The sequence below is a fragment of the Mustelus asterias genome, chromosome 4, assembly GCF_964213995.1.
Source record: "Mustelus asterias chromosome 4, sMusAst1.hap1.1, whole genome shotgun sequence".
NCBI classification, from domain to species: domain Eukaryota; kingdom Metazoa; phylum Chordata; class Chondrichthyes; order Carcharhiniformes; family Triakidae; genus Mustelus; species Mustelus asterias.
This window is the reverse complement of record NC_135804.1, coordinates 49,308,348-49,329,788: the sequence shown is the minus strand read 5'-3', so window position 1 is coordinate 49,329,788 and position 21,441 is coordinate 49,308,348. Positions and strand designations below refer to the sequence as shown.

General features: G+C 42.2%; 1 protein-coding gene across 6 annotated transcripts in view; it reads left to right on the top strand.

The window, feature by feature from the left end:
• LOC144492665 (uncharacterized) overlaps positions 1-21,441 on the top strand; it is a 76,645-nt gene that overhangs the window by 30,019 nt on the left and 25,185 nt on the right. For all 6 annotated transcript variants that reach the window (XM_078210955.1, XM_078210953.1, XM_078210951.1 and 3 more), the window contains exon 10: positions 6,513-6,640. In XM_078210955.1, coding sequence (XP_078067081.1) covers positions 6,513-6,640 — 128 coding nt within the window. The remainder of the gene's footprint in view (positions 1-6,512; positions 6,641-21,441) is intronic.

Genomic DNA, 21,441 nt, shown 5'->3' with positions numbered 1-21,441 from the left:
GCCCAGTCTAATTTGGATTATCCTGGAAGGACAAGGTAATTTGAACAATTGGTGAAGCAAGCCGTTTCACGCTGCGACTATGTAGTAACAACACAAGTGGTCTTCACCATTAAGATCATGCTCCCATCAAACCATTCTGCCATTCACACAAATAAGTAATGTGGTATATGAATTTCAGTGCCAGTGTGATGCTAGATACGTCCTAAAGACTGGCAGATCGTACCAAATAGCATGTCCCAGCCGCTGTTTGCAATGGTCAAGGTACAGACTGTATCCAACCAGTATCCAACTCAAAACACAATGTCCAACATTAGGTGTGATTCTGCGATTGGACAACATTTGCTAAATAATCCTCAGTGCGCTAAGAATTACACTGATAACCAATTTAAGATTGTAAGTCGGGCTCACAGAGTGGTGCATTTGTGTGTACTGGAAACTACATATATTAATACACAAGGCCCTGTTCTTTGCAAACAGAAAAAGCATATACACACATTTTGCCTGTTTCAGCTGAACAAAATTATTGACAACCGTTCGCTGAATCATTCCCCAGGGCAATGTCTTGATCAATCAGGGTCAAGCTACCTGGTTTAAATTTCAAACAATGCTTTGCAGTTAACTGCAGGTCATCAATTGATGCATTCCTCATGGCAACATCTTTACCAATCAGCGTCCACTTGCCAACCAATCAACATTCTCTTCTCATACAGTATAAATAGTTGTTTTCCCCTTAATCTGGTGTTCTCGCGAAGTGTCCTGATGAGTTAAAAACGAAAAGCTTTGACATGTCTCTCAGGCGATACTCAAGTTCTGGACTATATTTTCATGGACCTAGTTTTAGTCTCTACATCGAGTTGAACATCTTTACTTCAACCTATCAAACCCCTTTGTAGTTTTAAAGATCTCTGTTGGGTTACCCTTCAGCTTTTTTTTAAAGATAAAAGACCATAAGACATAGGAAGCAAAATTAGGCCACTCGGCCCAACGAGTCTGCTCTGCCATTCGAACATGGCTGATATTTTTCTCATCCCCATTCTCCTGCCTTTTCCCCATAACCCCTGATCCCCTTATTTATCAAGAACCTATCTATCTCTGTCTTAAAGACACTCAATGACCTGGCCTCCGCAGCCTTCTGTGGCAAAGAGTTCCACAGATTCACCACTCTCTGGCTGAAGAAATTCCTCCTCATCTCTGTTTTAAAGGATTGTCACTTTAGCCTGAGGTTGTGCCCTCTGGTTCTAGTTTTTCCTACTAGTGGAAACATCCTCTCCACGTCCACTCTATCCAGGCCTCGCAGTATTCTATAAATTTCAATAAGATCCCCCCTCATCCTTCTAAACTCCCAACGAGTACAGACCCAAACCATTCCTCATATGACAAGCTCTTCATTCCAGGGATCATTCTTGTGAACCTCCTCTGGACCCTTTCCAAGAACAGCACATCCTTCCTTAGGTATGGGGCCCAAAACTGGTCTCAATACTCCAAATGGGGCCTGACCAGAGCCTTATACAGTCTCAGAAGTACACCCCTGCTCTTGTATTCTAGCCCTCTCGACATGAATGCTAACATTGCATTTGCCTTCCTAACTGCCGACTGAACCTGAATGTTAACCTTAAGAGAATCTTGAACAAGGACTCCCAAGTCCCTTTGTGTTTCTGATTTCCTAAGCATTTTCCCGTTTAAAAAATAGTCTATGCCTCCATTCCTCCTCCCAAAGTGCACAACCTCACACTTTTCCACATTGTATTCCATCTGCCACTTCTTTGCCCACTCTTCTAAATGTCCAAATCTTGCTGCAGCCCCCCTGCTTCGTCAGTACTACCTGTCACTCTACACATCTTTGTATCATCTACAAACTTAGCAACAGTGCCACCAGTCCCTTCCTCCAAATCGTTAATATATATTGTGAAAAGTTGTGGTCCCAGCACTGACCCCTGAGGCACACCACTAGTCACCGGCTGCCATCCTGAAAAAGACCTCTTTATCCCCACTATCTGCCTTCTGCCAGTCAGCCAATCCTCTATCCATGCCAGGAATCTACCCGTAACACCATGGGCACTTAACTTATTTAACAGTCTCCTATGTGGCACCTTGTCAAAAGCCTTCTGAAAATCTAAATAAATCACGTCCACTGGTTCTCCTTTGTCTAACTTCCTTGTTACCTCCTCAAAGAACTCTTAACAGATTTGTCAGACATGACCTCCCCTTGACAAAGCCGTGCAGACTCAGTCCTACTTTATCATGCACTTCCAAGTACTCTGTAATCCCAACTTTAATAATGTACTCTAAAATCTTGCCAATGACCGAAGTCAGGCTAACCGGCCTATAATTTCCTGTCTGCTGCCTCCCTCCCTCCCTCCCTTAAACAGTGGTGTTACGTTAGCTACTTTCCAGTCCTCTGGTACCCTCCCTGCCTCCAGTGATTCCTGAAAGATCACCACCAATGCTTCCACAATTTCCTCAGCTATCTCTTTTAGAACCTTGGGGTGTAGTCCATCCGGTCTAGGTGAATTATCCACCTTCAGACCTTTCAGTTTCCCCACAACCTTCTCCTTCGTGATGGCCACTACACTCACCTGTGCCCCCTGACTCTCCTGGAGCTCTGGCATCCCACCGGTGTCTTCCAACGTGAAGACTGATGCAATTGTTCAGTTCCTCTGCCATTGCTTTGTTTCCTATTATTACTTCTCCAGCCTCATTTTCCAGTGGTCCAATGGCTATTTTTGCCTCTCTCTTTCTTACCTTTTGATATATTGAAAAAACTCTCCCTATCTTCTTTTATATTACTAACCAGCTTACACTCATATTTCATTTTATCCCCCCTTATTGCTTTTTTAATTGTCCTCTGCTCGCTTTTAAAGGCTTCCCAATCCTCTGGCTTCCTTGCCAGTTTGTATGCTTTTTCTTTTGCTTTTATGCTGTCCTTGAAAAAGAGCTCCAGCCTTTCCATAGAACCATAGAACATTACAGCACAGAAACAGGCCTTTTGGCCCTTCTTGGCTGTGCCGAGCCATTTTTCTGCCTAGTCGCACTGACCTGCACCTGGACCATATCCCTCCACACCCCTCTCATCCATGTACCTGTCCAAGTTTTTCTTAAATGTTAAAAGTGAGCCCGCATTCACCACTTCATCTGGCAGCTCATTTCACACTCCCACCACTCTGTGTGAAGAAGCCCCCCCCTAATATTCCCTTTAAACTTTTCCCCCTTCACCCTTAACCCATGTCCTCTAGTTTTTTTCTCCCCGAGCCTCAGTGGGAAAAGCCTGCTTGCATTCACTCTATCTATACCCATCATAATTTTATACGCCTCTATCAAATCTCCCCTCATTCTTCTACGCTCCAGGGAATAAAGTCCTAACCTATTCAACCTTTCTCTGTAACTCAGTTTCTCAAGTCCCGGCAACATCCTTGTAAACCTTCTCTGCAGTCTTTCAACCTTATTAATATCCTTCCTGTAATTAGGTGACCAAAACTGCACACAATACTCAAAATTTGGCCTCACCAATGTCTTATACAACCTCACCATAACATTCCAACTCCTATACTCAATACTTTGATTTATAAAGGCCAATGTACCAAAAGCACTCTTTACGACCCTATCTACCTGTGACGCCACTTTTAGGGAATTATGTATCTGTATTCCCAGATCCCTCTGTTCTACTGCACTCTTCAGTGTCCTACCATTTACCTTGTATGTTCTACCTTGGTTTGTCCTTCCAAAGTGCAATACCTCACACTTGTCTGCATTAAACTCCACCTGCCATTTTTCAGCCCATTTTTCTAGCTGGTCCAAATCCCTCTGCAAGCTTTGAAAACCTTCCTCACTGTCCACTACACCTCCAATCTTTGTATCATCAGCAAATTTGCTGATCCAATTTACCACATTATCATCCAGATCATTGATATAGATGACAAACAACAATGGACCCAGCACTGATCCCTGTGGCACACCACTTGTCATGGTGTGGAGATGCCGGCATTGGACTGGGGTAAACACAGTAAGGAGTCTAACAACACCAGGTTAAAGTCCAACAGGTTTATTTGGTAGCAAACGCCACTAGCTTTCAGAGCGCTGCTCCTTCGTCAGGTGAGTGAGAGATCTCCCACTCACCTGACGAAGGAGCAGCGCTCCGAAAGCTAGTGGCGTTTGCTACCAAAGAAACCTGTTGGACTTTAACCTGGTGTTGTTAGACGCCTTACTGTGCACACCACTAGTCACAGGCCTCCACTCAGAGAAGCAATCCTCCACTACCACTCTCTGGCTTCTTCCATTGAAAGAAGTTTAACAACACCAGGTTAAAGTCCAACAGGTTTATTTGGTAGCAAAAGCCACACAAGCTTTCGGAGCTGCAAGGCTTGTTCTTCCATTGAGCCAATGTCTAATCCAATTTACTACCTCTCCATCGATACCTAGCGACTGAACCTTCCTAACTAACCTCCCATGCGGGACCTTGTCAAAGGCCTTACTGAAGTCCATGTAGACAACATCCACTGCCTTCCCTTCATCCACTTTCCTGGTAAGCTCCTTGAAAAACTCTAATAGATTGGTTAAACATGACCTACCACGCACAAAGCCATGTTGACTCTCCCTAATAAGTCCCTGTCTATCCAAATATTTGTAGATCCTATCTCTTCGTACTCCTTCCAATAATTTACCTACTACTGACGTCAAACTTACCAGCCTATAATTTCCCGCACTACTTTTTGAGCCTTTTTTAAACAACAGAACAACATGAGCTATCCTCCAATCATCCGGCACCTCACCCGTGGATACCGACATTTTAAATATATCTGCCAGGGCCCCTGCAATTTCAACGCTAGTCTCCTTCAAGGTAGAGGGAATACCCTGTCCGGTCCTGGGGTTTTATCTACTCTGATTTGCCTCAAGACAGCAAGCACCTCCTCCCCTTTAATCTGTATAGGTTCCATGACCTCCCTATTTGTTTGCCTTATTTCCATAGACTCCATGCCAGTTTCCTTAGTAAATACGGATGCAAAAAACCCATTTAATATCTCCCCCATTTCTTTTGGTTCCATACATAGCCGACCACTCTGATCTTCAAGAGGACCATTTTATCCCTTACTATCCTTTTGCTCTTAATATACCTGTAGAAGCTCTTAGGATTATCCTTCACCTTGTCTGCCAAAGCAACCTCATGTCTTCTTTTAGCCTTCCTGATTTCTTTCTTAAGTAGTTTCTTGCACTTTTTATACTCCTTAAGCATCTTATTTGCTCCCTGTTGCCTATACATGTCATACATCTCTCTCCTCGTTATCAGAGTTCCAATATCCCTCGAGAACCAAGGTTCCTTATTCTTATTCACTTTGCCTTTAATCTTGACAGGAACATACAAACTCTGCACTCTCAAAATTTCTTCTTTGAAGGCCTCCCACTTACCAATCACATCCTTGCCAGAGAACAGCCTGTCCCAATCCACGCTTTTTAGATCCTTTCTCATTTCTTCAAATTTGGCCTTTTTCAGATTTATCTTTATCCATGATCAAGTTGAAACTAATGGCGTTATGATCACTGGAACCAAAGTGTTTCCCTACACACACTTCCGTCACTTGTCCTAACTCATTTCCTAATAGGAGATCTAATATTGCATCCTCTCTAGTTGGTACCTCTATATATTGATTTAGAAAATTTTCCTGAACACATTTTACAAACTCTAACCCGTCTAGACCTTTAACAGCATGGGAGTCCCAATCTGTATGTGGAAAATTAAAATCCCCTCCAATTCTCGCTCACTATTGGGTGGTCTATAATACAACCCCATTAATGTGGTCATACCTTTCCTGTTTCTCAGCTCCAACCATATGGTCTCGGTAGACAAGCCCTCTAATCTGTCCTGCCTGAGCACTGCTGTAACATTTTCCCTGACCAGCAATGCCACCCCCCCCACCCTTCATCCCTCTGCCTCTATCACGTCTGAAACATCGGAACCCTGGAACATTGAGTTGCCAGTCCTGCCCCTCCTGTAGCCAAGTTTCACTAATGGCTATAATGTCATAATTCCATGTGTCAATCCACGCCCTCAGCTCATCTGCCTTCCCCACAATACTCCTGGCATTGAAATAGACAGACCTCAGAAGATTATTACCACCAATAGGGATTATTTCCAATAGGGATATCGTCTCATTCTGGTACATCCTGATGAATCATCTTTGCGTCTAATCCAGCGTGCAAACCGGATCCAGAGAGTATTCTGGATGTTATTTAGTCGTGATTTTAATGTACACTATATTTGGTAAGCTGGAATATTAATTGTTTATTGTCTGGTAGCTCTGGTAGTGTGTTACTCTTGTAACCAACTAAGGTGCAGATGGTCATTTTTACTGGTTTACAACTGGTCCTCCAGATGAAGCATTGAGGATTTCAGCTGAGGTATGAGGAAAAGTTGGTTAGACTTGCTCAGCCTCATGGAAATGTATATTTGGACTGTAGAACATCAAAGGCCATTTATGATACCTGTGGAGAATGTATTAACAGTATTCTGTCTGTTGCAGATTGACTAATTTTGACATCGATGAGTCGGTGTCAAAACCAGTTCTGAGCAGAAGACCAAAAAGAGACAAACTCATCAGTGAGGATGATTTTGAAGAAGGCGTACTTTTCTACCTGCAACAAGCAAAAGGTTCAGTAAATATTTTACTAAATATTTATCTCCTGCTTTTTGAAGTTTTTTCTGGGCTATGCAGTTCCTTTGTGTCAAATTGGTATGCCGGTAACCCCACTCTTAAGAGTTCAGTATTCTTGTAACTGGGTGGTAGGAATTCAGTGACAGCTGCCTGGAGTGGCTCACTTAGTTTTTTTTTCCACCCCTATTTTGTAAAGTGAGTCACTTCTGCTCAGGATATCCTTCAATTCCCTCACTCTCTGTCAATGGAAGTGTGGCTCAATACTCCATGGAATGAAAGCAAAGTGCAGCAGGCAGTCTGGTGTTGGGAAATCCCTTGAGTAGGTATTGCACCTACTGTGGGTTGAGATTGTGCTGCCTCTGGTTCGACAGCTAGGCTTTGCTATTATCATTTGTTGGGTAGGCCAAGAGAAGACAGTGAGTTTCGGGCTCAAGAATTGGAATTTTGTGTACAGTTCACATTACAGGAAGGACATGGTTGCTCTCTAGAGAGTACAAAAGAGAACTTCAAGAATGTTGCAAGGGCTTGAAAATTGCAGCTGTGTGGAAAGATTGGCTAGGTTAGGGTTGTTTTCCTTAGAACAGAGTCTGAAACGGGTGACTTAATTGAGGGGTACAAGATTACAAGGGACCTAGACAGACAGGAAAGACCAGTTTCCCCTCGTGGAGAGGTCAATTACCAGGGGGCACAGGTGATTGGTAAAAGGATTAGAGGGGACATGAGGTGGTGGGAATCTATAATTCGCTGCCCGGTTTGGAGGTGGAGGCAGAAACCCTCAACTCATCTACACCTGAAATGCTGTAACCTGCAAGACCACGGACTGTCTGCTGGAAGGTGGGATTAGAATGGGTGGCTAGTTTTTTATTTTCAGGCACAAACATGATGGGCTGAATTGCCTCTTTTTGTGCTGTAAATTTTCTATGGTCCTGTGGCAACTGTTAAAAGACAGCAAGTTGAATTAAAAATGCACCATGTACATGCCACCACTAGACCAAACCCTATTCTGCCATTATCCTCTACTTGATCTTAGTGATCACGTGCTTATTCATTCATAATTCATAAATAATTTTTGCCCTCCCTCTTGTAACAGTGTATACTGGGTGTTTCCTGCTAGTGCTCCTTTAAGATGCTCGCCAAGTGGAAGAGGAAAGTGAGATAGCTTTCCAATTAATGCCACTGGAGTGGATGTGGCTGTTAAGTCCTTGTTAAGATGCTTAGGTAGCTGCTGTAGTCTGTCTGCCTTCTGGCTCAGCATGAACTATTTGAATGGAGTAGCTAGTTGACATGTTGTGACATTTTCTTGAAAGACAAAAATCTCATTATGCCTTCTCCTCCATGTCCCTACTGATGGGCACCCTCTTGACATGATCTGAGATTTGCATGGGAGCACGTTGCAGGTCTGCAGTCATGCTTTTGAAACTCTGAATCAGGATACTTCCCAGATGATTTCCAACAGGATGGTTCTAGACAAGACAGTCATGGCCATTGGAGTCCAAAGTCTCTCTAACATCAAATTAGAACATTCCTAAAAATATCCAAAGCTGGGTGTAGGACCTCTACTAAGGAGGGAAGTGGGTGGGATGAGGTGGGGAAAGTTCTAAACTGCAGATGACCCTGAACTGAACGAGAACTGAAACAGCAAAGTGCTGATATGCTAAATGAGCTTCTTCGTACTATTGCCTCTTATGGTGTGCAAATGACTGAATTGACTTAAATGAAAATAATCCAGGAACTTAGTAACTGATGGCCTTGAGTTCGTCCACAGGCCAATTTGACTGAATAGTCCAAAAGAGAAGGAAACCGTCAGAACAAAGAACAGCACAGGACCAGGCCCTTCAGCCCACCAAGCCTGTGCTGACACACAACGCCTTTCTAAACTAAAGGCCTTTTTGCCTCTGTGCAGTCTATATTCCTCTGTTCTGTGCCTATCCATGTAACTGTCAAGATGCCTCTTAAATGTTGTGATTGTATATTTGCTGCTACCACCCTCTCTGGCAGCACATTCCAGGCATTTACCACCCTCTGTGTAAAAACAAAACTTGCCTCTCATATCCCCTTTAAGCTTTCCTCCTTTTACCTGAAACCTATGTCCTCTGGTAATTGACATTTCTACCCTGGGAAGAAGGTTCCAACTATCCATGCCTCTCATTATTTTGTAAACATCTATCAGGTTGCTCTTCAGCCTCCGACATCATTAAAGTGAAAACAAACCAAGTTTAAACTAAGATGGCGGGGTGGGAGCAGTATGTAAGGAAAAGATAGAAGATAGAAGCCAATATGACAATCAAGCAGGGTCAGTTTAAGGTTAAAGAATGGAGTGCAAGTGCAAAAGGTGTATTGAGTGAGCCAGAAGGGAGAAACAATACAAGGTGCTGAAGGATAAGATAGTGTACAGCCAAAATTAGAATTTTTTGCACTAATGCACAGAGTGTTAAAAACAAACTAAATGAGCTGCAGACATAGATTCAAATCGGTAACTATGATGTAGTGGACATTACTGAGACATGGCTGCAGAATGTACGGGACTGGGAACTAAACATACCAGGTTATATGGTATACAGAAGGAATAGAGAAAACATCAGAGGAGTGGAGTAGCAATTCTGATCAATAACAGAATCACTTCTATGGTGAGGGAGGATGTAATAAGGGGAAAACATCCAGTAGAGACCCTATGGGTAGAACTGAGGAACCTTGAAGGAACCAAAATCACAATAGGTGTTATTATAGACCACCCGGTAGTAGCTCAGAAATGCTAGACGGTATAAATGCTGAAATTAGGCAACTATGTAGTAAAAGCAGAGTAGTGCTAATGGGTAATTTTAATCTTAACATGGACTGGGTAGGACAGACAAGTACCTGCCAGGAAGGTTATGAATTTCTGGAGTGTGTCTGGGATAGTTTCCTAAAGCAGCATGTCTTGGATGCGACAAGGGAGTCGAGCATTACTGGATCTAGTACTGATCAATGAACCTGATTTAATTAGTGACCTAGTTGCTTGTGAGCACTTGTCAAACAGTGATCATAATATGATCAAGTTTAGTGTATATTTGTAAGAAATGAGCAAAGATCAGACTCTAAAGTTTTGGATTTAAGCAAGATGGACTTTAATGAGATGAGGTAGAGACTGTCCACAATAGAGTGGGAAACTATGCTCATAAGTAGAACATCGGCGGATTAATGGAAGGTATTCAAAGAAACATTTGATGCTATTCAGGAGCAGTTTGTGCCCATGAGAAGGAAAAGCTTTGTGTCTCAAAAGAAACAGCCATGGACTTTTAAGGATGTAAGGGACAGCATAAAACTAAAAGAAAGGACTTATAAGAATGCAAAGAATAGTACAGATCTCTCAGAATGGGACAAGTACAAAGACTGACAAAGGGCTATAAAGCGGCTTGTAAGAGTGACAAAAAGGGATTATGAAAGGAGATCTGCAAGGGACATAAATGACGAGAAGAGATTTTATAGTTATATAAAGGAGAAGCGACTGGTTAAAAGCACTATTGGCCCACTGAACACAGGGTGGAAATGTTGTCAGTGATCATGGGGAAATGGCAGACTTGCTGAACAAGTATTTTGTTTCAGTATTCACAGTAGAAAAGGAGGATAGCTTGCCGGAATTTGCAAGGAAATTAACGGAGGATCTGTGACAGGGCCTAAATAGAATTAGCTCAAGTGAATTATCAATAATGGGGAAACTAATGGAACTAAGAGACAAAACCCCAGGACCTGATGGTTTCCATCCATTTAGTTAGTCTTTGTACTTGTCCCATTCTGTGAGATCTGTACTATTCTTTGTATTGTTATATGCCCTTTGTTTTAATTTTATGCTGTCTCTTACATTCTTAGAAATCCATGGCTGTTTCTTTTGTGAAACAGCTTTTCCTTCTCGCGGGCACCATCTGCTTCTGAATAGCGTTAAATGTTGGAGGGAGGAGAACACCGTGCCAGTGCCCTAATTATAATCGTTCAGAGTTCCCTATATTCAGGAGTCGTACTCCTGGACTGAAAATTGGCTCACGTCACTCCGCTCTTTAAGGAGGGTGACAGAGGGAAACCAGGGGATCACAGGATCATAGCCTAACATCTGTGGTGGGGAAATTGTTGGAGTCATTAATCAAGGATAGAGTAACTGATCACCTCGAGAAATTTCAGTTAATTGGGGAGAGTCAGCATGGATTCATGCCTGACAAATCTCATAGAATTCTTTGAAGAGATGACAAAGACGATGGACAGAGGCAAGTCGATGGATGTCAACTTCCAGAAGGCTTTTGATAAAGTCCCGCACAAGAAACTGTTAGCTAAGGTGTAAGCCCATGGAATTGAAGGTGGATTGCTGACATGGAGAGGAAATTATTTGAGTAACAGGAAGCAGGGAGTTGTAGTAATGGGCAAGTACTCAAATTGGGAGGATGTGATTAGTGGTGTCCCACTAGGATCTGTCTTGGGGCCTCAATTATTTACAATATTCATTAACAACTTAGATAATGGCATAAAAAGTCAAACGTCCAAATTTGCGGACGACACAAAATTGGTCAGCATTGTAGATAGTGATGAGGACTGCATAAAAGTACAATAGGATATTAATAGATTGGGTGAATGTGCCAAGCTGTAGCAAATGGATTTTAATATAATCAAATGTGAGATTATCTATTTCGGATCTAAAAAGGATAGATCAGGGTATTTTGTTTAGAAGGCACAAAGTTAAACTCAGTGGATGTCCACTAAAATTTGGGGGTTCAGGTATGTAGTTCATTAAAATGCCATGAATGGGTGCAGAAAATTGTCAAGAAGACCAACGGAATGCTGGCCTTCGTATCTAACGGAGTATAGGGATGCAGATATTGTACAAAACCCTAGTTAGACCCCACTTAGAATACTGTGAGCAGGTATGGGCACCACACCTTAGGAAGGATGTTTTGGCCCTGGAGGAAGTTCAATGCAGGTTTACAGGAATGATACCTGGACTTCAGAGGTTAAGTTACGAGGCGAGATTAGATAAATTAGACCTTTATTCTCCCAAATCCAGCAGTTTGAGGGATGATCTGATAGAAGTCTACAAAATATTTAGAGAGAAGGACAGGATGGATAAGGATAAACTGTTTTCACGAAGCCCAGGGACTGTAATCTAAAAATAAGAGTCAAGCTGTTCAGGAGAGATGTTAGAAAACACTTTTACACATCTAGAGTGGTGGAGGCTTGTAGCTCTCTCCCTCAAACTGCGACGGATGTTAGTTCAATTGTTAAGTCTGAGATGAACATTTTGTTATTGAGCAGGGATATCAAGAGATATGGGTAGGGAATTAGGCCACAGATCAGCCATGATCTTATTGAATGGCGGAGTGGGCTCGAAGGGCTGAATGGCCTACTACTGTTCCTCTATTTCTAAGTTTGTCCAATCTCTCCTCATAGCTAAGACCATCCAAACCAGGCAATATTCTGATAAACCATTCTGCTCATCGAGTTTGTGCTGGCTTCTTAGAAGATCAATCCAATTGGCCCCACTCTCTGACACTTTTCCCATAGCCTTCAAAAAGGAATTGGATAAATATTTGAACAAAAAAATTGCAAGGATACTCTTGAATCTGTTTTAATCACCCCATCAGATAATGCATTGCAAATCCTAATAATTAATTGAGCAAGAAAATAAGTTTCTCACTTGATTTGATTTATTATTGTCACACATATTGGTATACAGTGAAAAGTATTCTTTCTTGTGCACTGTACAGGCGAAGCATACCCTTCACAGAGTACATAGGGGAGAAGGAAGGAAGAGGGTGCAGAATGTAGTGCTACTGTCATCGCTAGGGTGTAGAGAAAGATCAAGTCTGATGGCAGCAGAGAAGAAGCTGTTCTTGAGTCGGTCAGTACATGATCTCAGACTTTTGTATCGTTTTCCCGATGGAGAAGATGGGAGAGAGTATGTCTGAGGTGTGTGGGTTCCTTGATTATGCTGGCTGTTTTTCCGAGGCAGTGGGAAGTGTAGACGGAGTCAATGGAAGGGAGGCTGGTTTGCATGGTACACTGGGCTACGCTCACAACCCTTTGCAGTTTCTTGTGGTCTTGGTCAGAGCAGAAGCCACACCAAGCTGTGATACATCCGGAAAGGATGCTTTCTATGGTGCATTTGTAAAAATTGGTGAGAGTTGTAGCGAACATGTCGAGTTTCCTTAGCCTCCTGAGAAACTAAAAGTGTTGGTGGACTTTCTTAACTATAGCGTCGGTGTAGAGGGACCAGTAGAGGTGATCTGGATATCTAGAAACCTGAAGCTCTCGACAACTTCTACTTCATCCCCGTTGATGTAGACAGCGGCATCTTCTATTAATTGTATCTTCCTTAATTGTGTTTAATTTAGTGTTGCTGTGTAAGGAAGGGTAAACCTAACAGTTAAATTCATGCCAGCCAAAGGTGTTTCAGCTAAAACTGTAATTAGCGAGGGTTAGGGTGTGAAAAGTAAATAAGCTGGCAGAAGTATAAAAATGTTGCTTAGTAACCCGAGTCACCGTTAGGGTAGGAACGCTTTTTGAGTTTTGTTTTAGCTGAATTCATAGTTGGTTTTAGAAGTCAAGAGAGGGAACAGCTTTCTCAGCTTTGCCAGAAGAAAGTTGTTATGGACCAGATCAGAAACTCCTCGGTATGTTATGAAGTTAACTTAGACCCCAACATTTTTTGATTTTGGCATTAGTGCAAGCATAACGTGTTTTGCTCTTTTACGCTTACATCTGCCATTTTAAGTAGACTTTAATTTTCAGTTCCAGTTTCTGACGTTCAAAAAATCTCTCTTTCCCTTTCCTCTCTTTTTCCTCTGCTCTTAATCACAATTCAAACTTTTCATGTTCAAGCTGTTTTAATTATTTTGTTCTTTGTACTGTGCGATTGCATTTCTTTATTTTGCTTTTGCCCCACTCTCTCTCTTTTTCACTTGCCATTGTCCCTAATTCAAGCTGTTTTATTTGTAATTGAATTCTAACGATTTCCAATGATTCCGATTGTATTTCTGGCAATTTCAAATGCTGAGCTATCACTGTAACTCCCTCTATCTTCAGGTAAAGTCAACTGCAGCTTTAACCATCTTTTGTAAACCACTCCAAGTGACTTCTTCCAGATCCAGGAAACTTTTTTAGCAACTGAAAGAGCCATTATTCCACAAGGCACTCTCTATTTAAACTAACCGAATGTAACACCTGAAAAGAGAACACTCTTAAAGAGAATACTCACCTCTCACTGTCTTGGAGTCCAATGATCCTAAGCTAAACAAGGAGTTAATCCTGGACGAACCCCATTTTGTTAGGGACCCGATCAGAAACTCCACGATATATTATGAAGTTAACCTAGATACCAACATTTTCTGATTTTGGCAGTATGATATCATAAGGTATTTTGCTCCAGGTGTGATTCTGTTAACCCACTAGGAAGCTTTTATTAAAGCAAGCTTTATTTAACAACATAGTTAAAATATAACCAAAAGAATTCACATAACTACCAATTGAAATACTTAAACATGACAAGATATAATTCTTAAAACCAGCTATCTCTAGAGTTCCATTTTAAGCAATATCCTCACAGACATACATCCTTCTTCAGAACCAGTTCCACAAACAAAAACATAGGCTTACGTGGATGCTAGATTTCCAGCCTTTAACCCCTCTGGACAGAGATACAGAAAGACACCTGTCTTGTGTCTCCCATACAGCAATCTCCAAAGAAAGATGCATTTTCAAATAGCAGAGAAAGAAAGAGACTATTTTCTGGCAAGTTCCAGCCTCCAATCTCCAGAGAGAGAGAAAGAAAGGGACAGAGAGCTATTTCTTTCTGAAGAGCCCAAGCAGCAACTGAACTTGTGTCTCTCAGTGAGCCTAGCCCTGCCCAGCCACATGACTTTCCTGTCAGTCAACCCCAGGGGGAAACATTAAATAACAACACTGCATCAGTCCAGATTAAAACAAACATCCCAGCAATTAGGGTCAGGTGTGCTTCTGCATTATCAACATGGGCTGCCAGTTATTGACAAAGCGTCACCAAACTGACTCCTTACAAAAAGCTCTACACAAGAAACATGACGCACATACATTTCTTAAAGGCACAGTTTCATCACAAAAGCCATACAATGGAGTTATAGTTAAGAAAAGAAGTGCATGAAACTTAAAGAACAGTTAGTTAAAGAAACTAGGGAAATGAAGAGAAGTTTCCAAGAAGTCTGAAGTTAAAGGAACAAAGAGGAACCACCTTTAGAACAGAGTACTGTTTATAGAAGTCAATGACAGACCTGGGAAGAGAAAAGCTGATGAGATTGGCTACAGACATGCCATGTATATGAAACAATCATAAAGTTTATTTCCAGTGTTTGAACCAATAATATTCTGCTGGGGACTGAAACTTGAGTTTGTGTAGAATTCTGTTTGCATGTTGCATTTCAAGATAAAGGAAGCCTGAAAGGAGGTGGAATACCTGGTGCTGGATTCCTTGTTAAATGTGAAGCAGAAGCTTTGTTTGAAAGGATGGTTGAAAAACCTGGAGTGGAATTTTAATGCAAACAGCTGATGGAAAGCTTTGTTTGAAAGAAGATTTTAAAGCATATATTTTTGAGTGGAGTTTTGAAACACTTGTGACAATCATCTGAGGGAATTTGAGGAGAAATCCATGGAAGACCTGTTGAGTGGCATTGGCCATTGGTCCAGAGTGGAGTGTTATTTTTGAAAACTGTATGCATTTGTGAAACTAAGGGGGAAGTACAGGATTATTGTATCATAATCAAACTTTTCATGTTTAATAAATGTTTTTTTTCTTGTTAAAACTAATTAGTGGTCCTGTGACTCTGTTCCTCCATGTTCTCTAAAAAAGGGAAAAGTTATGATTTTTTGAGCCAGGGTTCCATTCTGGAATTTTCCTATTCAGTAGTAATGCCAACTAGAATTGTAACAAACAGGAATCCCTCAACCCTGGAAGCATTCTAGTAAATGAAAGCCACCTCATCATCTGCTGCTACTTTCCTTTGCTATTTGTCAGTTTTACTATCTGCTTCACCAAATATCTCCTTTACAAAGTCCAAATTAAATCCCTCAAAGTGGGTATTTTTGTGCTAGTATTTAAACAGGTAGAGCAAGTGCCACCATATGCTATTTGATTTTAGTTTAGCAGTCATTAGGACTATGGCTGGAAAGACAGCTTGCGAACATCTGCGGAAGCACAAAAAATTCTAGCCTGGAGATGTAAGGTGTCCTTAGTCTGCAAAACCATCTTAAAATGCCGCAACTGCATCAGTTTAACTATTTGGAAAATAATTTCCTCAAAGCGAGTTAGGAGTTTCAGATGAGAAGGTTCCTGCTGATCGCATGCCTCTCCAATATATTTACCCTTGGAGAAGAAAGAAGTCCGTACAGAAGGAAGCGCTCTAAGATGAAGGGCTGTGACAATTGTTTAAACCCCGTTTTTCAAAATATGTGCGTCAATGAGCATGCAGCTTGCAATTGGTTGTAGCTTGAAAATTTGTTGTAACTTGAAAATGTTTGGGCTGAAGATGATTCTTTGGCAAGGTGTGCAATGCTTGGATCTGGGTTGCTTTGTGATTGTGAGAAAGATCCCAAATAATCTTGTACCTTTATGATTGAATTATGCAGCACAGAAAGAGAGCACTCGGTCCATTGGGTCTGTGCTGGTTTCTTTGAAGATCAATCAAATTGGCCCCATGCTCTTGCTCTTACTCTTTCCCCATATCTCTGCAAGTCTTTGTTCAAATATTTATCCAATTCATTTCTGAAGTCTATTGAATCTGTCTTGAACACCCTACCAGCCTATTGAATTCCAAACCCTAATCACCAATAAAAGGAAAGCCCTTTCTCTTGCCTTTAGTACATGTGAATAAGAACATAAGAAATAGGAGCAGGAGTAGGCCATCTAGCCCCTCGAGCCTGCCCCGCCATTCAATAAGATCATGGCTGATCTGATAGTGGTTTAGTTCCACTTACCTGCCCGTTCCCCATAACCCTTAATTTCCTTATTGATCAGAAATCTATCTACCTGTGACTTAAACATATTTAACGAGGTAGCCTCCACTGCTTCAATGGGCAGAGAATTCCAGAGATTCACTACCCTCTGAGAGAAGAAGTTCCTCCTCAACTCTGTTCTAAACTGACTCCCCCTTATTTTGAGGCTGTGTCCTCTAGTTCTTGTTTCCTTTCTAAGTGGAAAGAATCTCTCTGCCTCTACCCTGTCTAGCCCCTTCACTATCTTATATGTCTCTGTAAGATCTCCCCTCAGCCTTCTAAACTCCAACGAGTACAGACCCAATCTACTCAATCTCTCCTCATAAGCTAACCCCCTCATCTCCGGTATCAACCTGGTGAACCTTCTCTGTACTCCCTCCAAGGCCAATATATCCTTTCGCAAATAAGGGGACCAAAATTGCACACACTACTCTAGTTGCGGCGTCACCAGTACCTTGTACAATTGCAGCAAGACCTCCCTGCTTTTATACTCCATCCCCTTCGCGATAAAGGCCAACATTCCATTTGCCTTCTTGATCACCTGCTGCAACTGCAAACTGAGTTTTTGCGATTCATGTACAAGGACCCCCAGGTCCCTCTGCACAGTAGCATGTTGTAATTTTTCACCATTTAAATAATAATCCATTTTACTATTATTCCTTCCAAAGTGGATAGCCTCACACTTGTCAACGTAATACTCCATCTGCCAGATCCTCGCCCACTCACTTAGCCTATCCAAATCTCTCTGCAGACTTTCCGCATCCTCCACGCAATTTGCTTTCCCACTCATCTTTGTGTCATCTGCAAACTTTGTTACCCTACTCTCGGTCCCCTCCTCCAGATCGTCTATGTATATGGTAAACAGTTGAGGCCCCAGCACCGATCCCTGCGGCACACCACTAGTCACCAACTGCCAACCAGAAAAGCACCCATTTATTCCAACTCTCTGCTTCCTGTTAGATAGCCAATCCTCAATCCACGCTAACACTTTACCCCCAACTCCATGTACCTTAATCTTCTGCAGCAACCTTTTGCGAGGCACCTTATCAATCGCCTTCTGAAAATCCAAAAACACCACATCCACTGGTTCCCCTTTGTCAACCGCACTCGTTACATAGTATTCATAGAAACCCTAGAGTGCAGAAGGAGGCCATTCGGCCCATCGAGTCTGCACCGACCACAATCCCACCCAGGCCCTACCCCCACATATTTACCCGCTAATCCCTCTAACCAACGCATCTCAGGACTCTAAGGGGCAATTTTTAACCTGGCCAATCAACCTAACTCGCACATCTTTGGACTGTGGGAGGAAACCGGAGCACCCGGAGGAAACCCACGCAGACACGAGGAGAATGTGCAAACTCCACACAGGCAGTGACCCAAGCCGGGAATCGAATCCAGATCCCTGGAGCTGTGAAGCAGCAGTGCTAACCACTGTGCTACCGTGCCGCCCTTCTTCGTAAAATCCTTCGTAAAAATCTTCGTAAAAATCCAGTAAATTCGTCAAACACGACTTTCCCTTCATGAATCCATGCTGCGTCTGCTTGATCGAACCATTTTTTTCCAGGTGTCCTGCTATTTCTTCTTTAATGATGGATTCCAGCAATTTCCCAACTATGGACGTTAAGCTAACCGGCCTGTAGTTACCCGCCTTTTGTCTACCTCCTTTTTTAAACAGTGGCGTCACATTAGCTGTTTTCCAATCAGCCGGCACTTCCCCAGAGTCCAGCGAATTTTGATAAATTACAATCAATGCATCTGCTATTACTTCTGCCATTTCTTTCAGTACCCTGGGATGCATTCCATCCGGGCCTGGGGACTTGTCTACCTTTAGTCCCATTAGCCTACCAAGCACTACCTCTTTAGTAATAGTAATCGTTTTAAGGACCTCACCCCCTACAGTCCCACGACCGTCAATTTTCGGTAAGCTGTTTGTGTCCTCTACCGTGAAGACCAACACAAAAAACTTGTTTAAGGCCTCGGCCATTTCCTCGTTTCCCATTATTAAATCCCCCTTCTTGTCTTCTAAGGGTCCAACATTTACTTTAGCTACTCTTTTCCTTTTTATATATTTGTAAAAACTTTTACTATCAGTTTTTATATTTTGTGCTAGTTTAGTTTCATAATCTATCTTTCCTTTCTTTATCGCTTTCTTAGTAGTTCTTTGTTGTTTTTTAAAGCTTTCCCAATCTTCCAATTCCCCACTAGTTTTGACCACTCTGTACGCATCGGTTTTTAATTTAAGACTCTCCTTTATTTCCTTAGTTATCCACGGCTGGTTATCCCTTTTCTTACATTCCTCCTTTATCACAGGAATATATTTTTGCTGAGTACTGAGAAAAATCTCCTTAAAAATCCGCCACCTGTTGCTCAGCTGTCCTACCAACTAGTCTGCGCTCCCAGTCTACATTAGCCAATTCTGCCCTCATCCTATTGTACTCTCCTCTGTTCAAGCAGAGGACACTGGTTTGGGACCCTACTTTCTCACCCTCCATTTGTATTAGAAATTCAACCATATTGTGATCACTCATTCCAAGAGCATCCCTCACAAGTAGATCATTAATTTTACCTGTCTCATTACACAGGACCAGATCCAAGATAACTCGCTCCCTCGTAGGTTCTGTAACATACTGTTCGAGGAAACTATACCGACAGCATTCTAAGAACTCTTCCTCAAGTCCACCGCGTCCGACTTGAGTCAACCAATCAATATGCAGGTTAAAATCCCCCATGATTATTGCTGTTCTGTTTTTGCACGCATCCATTATTTGCTTGTATATAGCCCGACCCACCTCAAAGTTATTATTTGGGGGCCTATAGACCACGCCCACCAGTGACTTTCTCCCCTTACTATTCCTTATCTCCACCCACAACGATTCCACATTATGCTCCTTAGAGCCTATATCGTCTCTCACTACTGCCCTGATGTTATCTTTAATTAACAGAGCTACCCCACCTCCTTTTCCTTCCTGTCTATCCTTCCGAAATGTCTGATACCCCTGGATATTCAGTTTCCAGTCCTGGTCACCCTGCAACCACGTTTCTGTAATGGCCACTAGATCATTCCCATTTGTACTGATTTGTGCCATCAACTCATTCACTTTGTTTCGAATGCTACGTGCATTCAGGTAAAGTGTCTTTATGCTAGCCTTTATATGGACCCGATTTGTTAGTGCATTCTTTTGATTGCACGCTCTGTCCCTACCTGTCACAAACTGGTTATCCTTCCCCAGACCATCTCCTTGCACTGCGTTGACCACCTCCCTTCTTGTGTTTGTCACCTTTTTTACTCTGCCTGAGCCCTTGACTCCTTTAACTAGATGAATGTCCTCATCATAAACCTGCACTCGTACCCTCTCCTTTACCTTTGATTTTGTAATTCCCCATACCCCTGAACCCCCCCCCCCCCCCCCCCCCCCCCCCCCCCCACTATTTAGTTTAAAGCCCTATTTACAGCCCTGGTTATACGATTCGCCAGGACTCTGGTCCCAGCACGATTCAGATGAAGACCATCCCATCTGAACAGGTCCCATCTTCCCCAATACTGGTGCCAACGTCCCATGAATTCAAATCCATTCCTCCCACAACCAAACTTTGACCCATGAATGAATCATAGAATCCCTACAGTACAGAAGGCGGCCATCTGGCCTCTCGAGACCATACCTACCACAATCCCACCCAGGCCCTATTCCTGTAACCCTCATTTACCCTGCTAATCCCCCTGACAATAAGCCAATCAACCTGAACTGCACATCTTTGGAGTGAGGTAGAGGCCAGATCATCCTACCTTCACCCCTCCATCAGAGGAGTGAAAAAATCAAAGAATGATCATTCTTGTATTGAACTCATGGATGTTTCATCAGCTTATTTACAGCCTTGGAAGAACAAAAATATACTGAACTGATTACTAAATTTGAATATTCAGCAATGTAAGAATCATAGTGAGAGAAACCCTCAGATATGATCATCTGTGTCACAAGACTGACTCAGGGTGGTTCTTGAGTTCTGACTTACAAGATGTGGACTCATGTTCTTTAATCAAGCCGGAGAGTTTATTTAGACTCGCAAAGAAATACAAAGTTAATACTTAACAGCAACAGATATGAAGTGAGACTGAGCTCCAATGGTTCCTAATTCTGAGCTCTCTGGGACACAGTCTTCTCTTCTTTCAGCATCCTGTTGATTGTAGTCTGTCTTCTAGATGTGTGTCAACGATGTCTTATGGCTCTTTTATCCCCATGCCGTGCCATATTAAGGTTTAGTTTGTCCTCGCCAGTTTGATTGCATCAAGTTGAGGTAATTGATCGTCCATGTCCCAACACATGGTCATTTACAGGTGCTTCCCCTGTTTTTCCAGGCATGAGCTATTAACAGAAATGTGAATCTTCGCAAGTTCTGCAATTCTGCAGTTTCACATTCATCTTATCCTGTCTTTCTGCAAACAAATGCCAAAGTCCTACGGTCTCCATCTTATCACTACCATCACTCTTACACAAAGGTGTTAACAGATTATGACATTGAAAAACAAGCAAGCATTAAATCAAACAGACTTCAATATATTGGTGCATATAATTAGTTTAACTGTTTTATCTTTCACGAGCATGAAATATTTGTCCTGGCAATGACCTGTATGAGTTGGCATGTGGGCCTTCTTCCATCTATAAAGCTTCCCTCCTTTTAGAGTGAGCTGCATGCAATTTCACAAAAATACATCCTCAACATTGACAAATTGTAAGTTTTCAATGAAGCTAACCATCATGACTTGCAGACGAGCCTTGACATTACAGTTCTTAAGAGGAATATTACAGAATGATTA